At 30.5% G+C, this 6,615-nt stretch overlaps 2 protein-coding genes across 4 annotated transcripts; one reads left to right on the forward strand and one right to left on the reverse strand.

Annotated features, from left to right (window-relative positions):
* Window positions 1-1,074: 1,074 nt before the first annotated feature.
* LOC106715468 (dynein light chain Tctex-type 1) lies at window positions 1,075-1,684 on the reverse strand. The gene is made up of 3 exons (XM_014508762.2): window positions 1,648-1,684; window positions 1,367-1,535; window positions 1,075-1,229 (listed from the first exon to the last, which is right to left on the reverse strand). The coding sequence occupies exons 1-3, from the start codon at window positions 1,669-1,671 to the stop codon at window positions 1,075-1,077; spliced, it is 348 nt and encodes a 115-aa protein (XP_014364248.1). The 5' UTR covers window positions 1,672-1,684.
* A 294-nt stretch (window positions 1,685-1,978) lies between these two features.
* LOC106715420 (ras association domain-containing protein 8) lies at window positions 1,979-6,327 on the forward strand. 3 transcript variants are annotated; one of them, XM_045682197.1, is made up of 10 exons: window positions 1,979-2,218; window positions 2,470-2,580; window positions 2,842-2,963; window positions 3,449-3,631; window positions 3,949-4,168; window positions 4,655-4,771; window positions 4,961-5,163; window positions 5,700-5,814; window positions 5,900-6,026; window positions 6,147-6,327. In XM_045682197.1, the coding sequence occupies exons 1-10, from the start codon at window positions 2,147-2,149 to the stop codon at window positions 6,245-6,247; spliced, it is 1,371 nt and encodes a 456-aa protein (XP_045538153.1). In that variant the 5' UTR covers window positions 1,979-2,146; the 3' UTR covers window positions 6,248-6,327. The 3 variants fall into 3 exon arrangements, with proteins under 3 accessions (XP_045538153.1, XP_045538155.1, XP_045538154.1); XM_045682198.1 differs by having other exon boundaries at window positions 2,157-2,218; window positions 2,489-2,580; XM_045682199.1 differs by lacking the exon at window positions 3,449-3,631.
* The last annotated feature ends 288 nt before the right edge of the window (window positions 6,328-6,615 follow it).

Below are 6,615 nucleotides of genomic sequence, written 5' to 3' on the forward strand. Positions count from 1 at the left end.
TGATCAAAAAATTAAATGAAGTAAAAATTTACAAGTTTTCATTAAAAAAAATATAGAATTTTTTGAAAAACATTAAAATATAAATATTTATATTGAAATTTAATTTAAATAATTACGGACCTAGTCTTAACTCTACATTACGATCTAGTTATATTGTAACAACAGTGAGCCATTATTTCTTCTTTACATATACACAGTGGTTGTTATTTTGTTTACATTTGATATGTGAAGGTAGTCGAAAAAAATTAACTTACATCGAGTTAATATGATAATAAAGTTAAAAGTACAGGTAATTTTAATAACTATAAAATTATGATTAACATCTATTTTTTAAATATTTAGTTTTGTATTTGAATAATATTAACATGAATTTCACCTGTCCTTTATCTTGGTTTTATTTTATTTTCAATTATTCGGAGCCCAGTATTGTAATGATTTTTAAATATTTTTTTACAAAATAATGATTAATTTGATGTAATGAAAATCATGCTTTAAATTGTTTGTGCATGTATAATTTGTTAGTCTTGTAAACAATTTTAAATGAATTAGAAAAGACCAAATCACTAAGTGATGAATCATTATTTTCTTTTTAAGTGTAAATGTCTGCTCTTGATATTATTTTGTGTTAAAAATATTGCTTTTATTTTTAATGTACACATGCCATTTTGCCTAATGTTATTATAAATTATATTATATTGCTTTAAAAGCACCAACTTTACAATGCATAGTTCTATGACCTGTCTACATTTATTACTTTATTTATTTCTATCATTATTTTGTATTGTGGTAAATTTTACCAAAAATAAAAATACTAAAATGTGCTTTATTGCTTGTTTTATTTTAAAACACTGAAACAACATATCTTATTCAATTTCCAATCACTCCTCAAGATAATGCAGATGTTATAAGTAAATTCATAGATAATTCAAAACACCAGCTTTTATACTATGGCTACATCAATCTGCAGTTAGCATTGCTTTCGACTTTAGTAGAAGCTTGACTTGTTCCTGTATGACTTTAATCGAAATATTTGATATTGATTCAAACTAAGAATGTTTATATTTTTAAACTGATTTATATTTGTAATGCCAAACCAAAAACATTAACAATGCAGTACATGTATTTATTTTCCCAACGAACGGTACAGGTTGCATCGGTTGCTGTATCCCAATAGTAAGCGGCAGCGGTATGCAGGCCGGCTCCGTTTCTTTGAGTTATAGTTATTCTCACTATAAATATTAGTAGTACTAATGAAAATGAATACCGACTAGTATAGATTGACTGACTACAGAATAAGAATGACAGATTAGTAAAGAACATGCCGACTACTAACGAGTGGCCGACTAATGAAAAAGAATATCCTTACATATGTATTTGAAGGGCTTATTTAATTTGTTCAGTCTTGATAGAGTTTTTTCGGTAATAATAGAAATCCATTGCGGTGTGCGTGAATGACTGTAAGTATTGCCTCCAAGACAAAGTTCAATGTTGTCTCTAACAATTTTCTGGACCTCTTCTACATTAAACACAATATTCTAAAATTGAATAATATAGTATTTTAGGAAACTCATAACTATGCATAAGGAAGCATTTTTTAATCAAATATAAAGTTTTTTTTTATTGAAGTTCAATATTAATTTTATATACCTCATCATCATCAGCATTCGCCATGTTTCAAATTTAATTTTGAAGTTGATTAGACTAATATATTTTTTATCCAATCAGAGTTTCAAAATGTTTTAGGACGCTTTACACTTTGTGATATATGGAACGTTAGTAGAAGTCGAAAAACTGTTTGGTTCTATCTAATCATATCAAACCGTTAATAAAAACCTAATAAAATATCTTTTATACATTTTTGTTTTCACGTGTGAAGTAATTTGCGTAAAAGATATTCTTTATTAAAACAAATTTCAAACGAGACTTAAGTTTTCACTAGACATTACATATGTCAAATTGCGAATTTCCGAACGAATTTTTTCATAACCCACTTCAAAAGCTTATTTTCTACTGTGTTTTTGGAATGTTTGTTTGCTGTTTTAGTTTATTTTTAATTAAAAAAAAGTCATAGACGGGGTGAATAACTTGTATAATGTTGTCGTAGTTGGATAAGCTGGAGTTAATTTAAGTGGATTGTTTAAAATTAATGGAGTTGAAGGTCTGGGTCGAAGGAATACAAAGGATTGTTTGTGGAGTGACGGAGACTACTACATGCCAAGTGAGTATCAATTTCCATAATTTCTAATCAGTATTTGTTTTAAATTTTTAATTGCGGGCTGGAAATATACTTTGCCAAATAGTATTGCGAATAATCTTAATAATTTAAGTAACTAAATATATCCAAATAAAACTTACGTTATCTGAATTGCTCCTAAGAAGTAATGGTAATATTTTTAAAGAATTTTTTTTTTTTAATTTCATCTTTTCATTTAAACAAGGTCAATTTTAAAGTCAAGAATATATTTTTAGGATGTAGTCTTTGCTTTAGCTCATGCCACTGGCAAAGTGGGCCGATTTACGTTAATAGAGAGATGGAGGAATAATGAACGACTTTTAGCACCTCAGGAATATCCCCTAAAGGTAATTTAATATCTTTTTCTAGTCTGTGTATATGAAGCTCACCAATGTTAAAACTCATATATATAATAATCTACCGAGTAAATCATTTCTATGCATGGGATCTTAAATGGTCACCACTTATGTTCATTAAACAATTTAATAAGTAGTAATAATTTTCTTTTTTTATATTTTTAATTGGGTAGTCAATTAAGTCTTCTGTAATCCTCTTCTTGTTAGCTCCATCTGTATATTGTTTGCTTTCACTTCATTTAAATTTTACAGATTCTTATGAAATGGGGGGAGTATTCCAATGACATACAATTTATATTAAGAAGATCAGATTCAAGCAGTAACCAAAAACCATCACAACCTTTAAATAATTCTAGGTCACCAATTGGAAATGGGTTTGTTTCTTTTATTATAAATATTTTTAAAACAAAATACACAAGTATTGTATTAATATTGCATACTATATTTTTATAAAGTACTAGCTTTACCCGCAACTCCGTCCGTGCGGAATAAAAAATAGAAAACGGGGTAAAAATTATCCTATGTTTCGTTTCCTGGTTCTAAGCTACCAATTTTCAGTCAAATCGATTCAGCCGTTCTTGAGTTATAAATAGTGTAACTAACATGACTTTCTTTTATATATATAGATATAAAAGAGTTTGTATTGTAGTGAAGACGATATTATACATTCATCATCTGCCTGGCCTTTTCCCACTCATGTGGGGTCGGCACACAAGATTTTATAAACCTTAAAGTTTTGGCTTAAGTTTTTACAGCTGGCCGCCTGCCTATAGCCTTCCATACTTGATAACATTATACATTAGAAAAATAAAATTATTACTTTATATAATATACTAAATTCCGTTTTTATTTCCTGTAGGAGTCATAATTCAAATCCTAATGACAATCAAAACTCACCAAATAGAACAAATACAACTCCTACATTTAATAACAATGTGAATAACACATCCCCGGGGAACCCTGTAGGTGTGGTGAAGGGGGTGCAACAGGCCAAACCACCCGAGTCCAATAGTCCTGTCTTAAAAGATGTTCCACCTTACAGGTAAAGTTAACATTCCTACATAACTTATAATATACTTATAATTAGAAATGTTTAACCCCATTCATTCTACTGCCTTTACCATTGTACATAAACATTTAGCATATAACAACATATTTTAACAAAATCATGTTTACATTTACTTCTTAAATATTTAACTATGTTAACTAACTTCCAACTATATGTGTAAGTTTTTATAACATTTAATAGTGACTTACTGCTAAAAATGTAAATAACTTTCAAAATAGGACGAAATAACTGATTCAAAAGTAATGAAAACCACAATTATAACCTAAAAGTAACAATTCAACGATATACAGAGATCCACCGCCTCCGTACCGTTCGCCACCACCGCCACAGACAAGAAAGTCGCCAAGTCGACGGGGACCTACACACATGTCACCAGTGAACCTACCAGAAGATGGTCCGGATTCACGGAGCACGGAGGCCGTTACATATAATAGCCAGTATAGAGAACTAGTCTCACTTGTAAATTATCAAAGGGAGAAATTGTCCAGTCAGCAAGTTGATCTTATTAAGGTATAAATGTATTTTTAGGACATTTAACTTTTAAATTAATCATAATGTAATATTTAAATGTACATATCGACGCTGGAAAGCGTAAACACTGTAACCCCGAAAGTATGAACTTTACAGGAGAGCCATAAAATGATAGCTCTTGAGCTGATACACCTTCAAGCATGCGGTATTTAGCAATGTTGTGTAGTTTGTGCTAACCTATAATAAAATCATTATCGTTTGATAATGGTTGAAATTATTAACGTGTGAAAAACATATTCGCGATTTCAAGGGTTACAGCGTTTATGCTTTCCGGCGTTTATTTTCTTAATTGATTAATTACTTGAATAAAAGTCTCGTTTTGGTAAATAGATTTTAGGGAAAACCACTTCTTTAATTATAGCAACCTCAATTTTCTTTCATGTTATAGCAATTCATAGTTGAACAAATTGCTAACATGATGATGTTAATTGTTAATTTAAATAAAATGATTTATATTTAATTCAGTATGATGCAGAAATTGGTTACTGGGAGAATAAAGGTCGGGAACAAGAGAGGCAGGTGGAATTACTGCAACAACAGATCAGCACAGCCGACAATCAATTGAGGATAAGTACTGAACAGGTAAACAAAAACGTATAAACACCAATCACTTTACTCTCTAACATTTACTACTAATATAATAACCATACTATTTAAATCTCTTTTCTGCTGAATTTCTTATTATTACAATTGGACTTGTTTATTTAAAGCTTTTATTAATTTCATTGTTTTTTATATAAATAAAGTTGTTTCGAATGTTTTAATTACTAGGTGCAAGCATTAAATTATGTTGAAGAGGAGAGTGAGATAGTTAAACAGAATGAGAAGACGATCAAATCCGAGATTGTATTAGTGCGCTCCAAGTTGGCAAACTGTGAGACGGAACTACTGCAGTGCAAGAACAAGATACGGAAACTAATGGAAGAGATTCACAATGAACAAAGGATTATTAACTCTAGACAACAAGAAAATAGGTATTTTTTTGCTATTTTTAACAGTGGTAGACGCCAGCAACAACATCTGTTGCACAGATTGGTCGGCTCGCTCGATGAAATATCACAACCACACAGAAAACAGGCGTGAAGTGGAAGAAACTCCGCGTTTCGTCTGATGAGTGTGATGCCGGAGACCTAATTTTAGTCCTCTTTCCCTTCCCACCCCTTTTCTTATAAGGAAAGGATGGGAAGGGGAGGTGGATTTGATAGGGAAGGAGATGCATAGGAAGGTTAAATATTCTCTTTTTGTGCGTCTCCTCCTTCGTCGATTGAGGGTAGGCAACACATCTGCAATTGCAAATGTCTATGGGCAGCGGTCGCTTCGCCATTTCGGCAAATTCATGTGGCTGCTTGCTTGTTTGCCACATTGTAATATAAAAAAAAATATATTAAATTAGTTGGTAAGTATAATAAGTGAGTAAGAATTTTCTTTGAGTGCTTTTCAGATTAACCTACATATGAATCAACCCTAATATTTTGGATGTTAATATAGTCTAATGAATGTTTTAATTCAGGCAGGCATTAGAACGCTCTATGTTAGCTGAGATGGAAAATTTACAAACTCAGATACAGCAAGCGAAACATGCCACAGAAATAAACCATCTTACCGCTGAAAATCTAAAGAGAGAGGTAAAATACTAATCCATAGATCAGATTTTGAAATTTCTATTTGAGTTAATAGTGTTTTTTAATATTTTTGTGATATTATTTAAAGGTGGGAGTTTTAGAAAATGCCATAATGGAGAAAAAACGTCAAGTGGAGCGTTTGGTGCAAGAAATGAAAGAAGCCAACCTTCAGAGTCTGACTGGCAGTGTGGACGAGCTGAGGCATCCCTTAGACGGTATACAATTTTCATTTTAATGAAAAACTCATCATCAATTAATGATTCATGAAATTAAATATTCTATCATTATTTCATGATTTCAGATGATTAATTTAAAACTTTTAAAATATTTTTCAGGTTTATGTAAAGCTGGCAGTGCTCGTAGGATAATAGGATCTCCGAGACAGTTGGAAAATGCAGCCCCAACCAACAAGAATCCTCACGGAGTTTGGGTCTGAAATGAACAAAAATGTATGTATTTTAAATACATTTAATTAAATACGATCTGATATTCAGACTGCGATTAAATACTAATTGAACTTGTAATTGTGAAAAAAAGGTCATAAAATATTTTCATAATTTTGTTTCGTCAACCAAAACCTAAACCAACATGTTACTCATAAATTTATGAAGAATTTCTCCGCTTTAGTTATACTTGATTGTTCTCTTTAAAGCACAAATTTGATCATTTTAATATATTCCTTTGATCTGAAAATAAAATTTTGTTATATATATCAGATGAAAATAATATTTTTTACTTATAAAAACTAAGTTTGGTTGAATGAAAATTTAACTAAAAGATTCTAAATGAAATGTAGGAAATGAT

Source organism: Papilio machaon, chromosome 18 (assembly GCF_912999745.1).
Source record: "Papilio machaon chromosome 18, ilPapMach1.1, whole genome shotgun sequence".
NCBI lineage: Eukaryota > Metazoa > Arthropoda > Insecta > Lepidoptera > Papilionidae > Papilio > Papilio machaon.

Bases quoted from the DNA above. Each gene is read 5' to 3' on its own strand.
- LOC106715468 (XM_014508762.2), bottom strand. From the start codon at position 1,671: ATGGCGAATGCTGATGATGATGAG. The intron at 1,536-1,647 runs GTATATAAAATT...ATTCAATTTTAG, and splicing joins CGAATGCTGATGATGATGAG to AATATTGTGTTTAATGTAGA. The intron at 1,230-1,366 runs GTAAGGATATTC...TAATATTTATAG, and splicing joins TAAGCCCTTCAAATACATAT to TGAGAATAACTATAACTCAA.
- LOC106715420 (XM_045682197.1), top strand. From the start codon at position 2,147: ATGGAGTTGAAGGTCTGGGTCGAAGGAATACAAAGGATTGTTTGTGGA. The intron at 2,964-3,448 runs GTTTGTTTCTTT...TATTTCCTGTAG, and splicing joins AGGTCACCAATTGGAAATGG to GAGTCATAATTCAAATCCTA. The intron at 4,772-4,960 runs GTAAACAAAAAC...TTTAATTACTAG, and splicing joins TGAGGATAAGTACTGAACAG to GTGCAAGCATTAAATTATGT.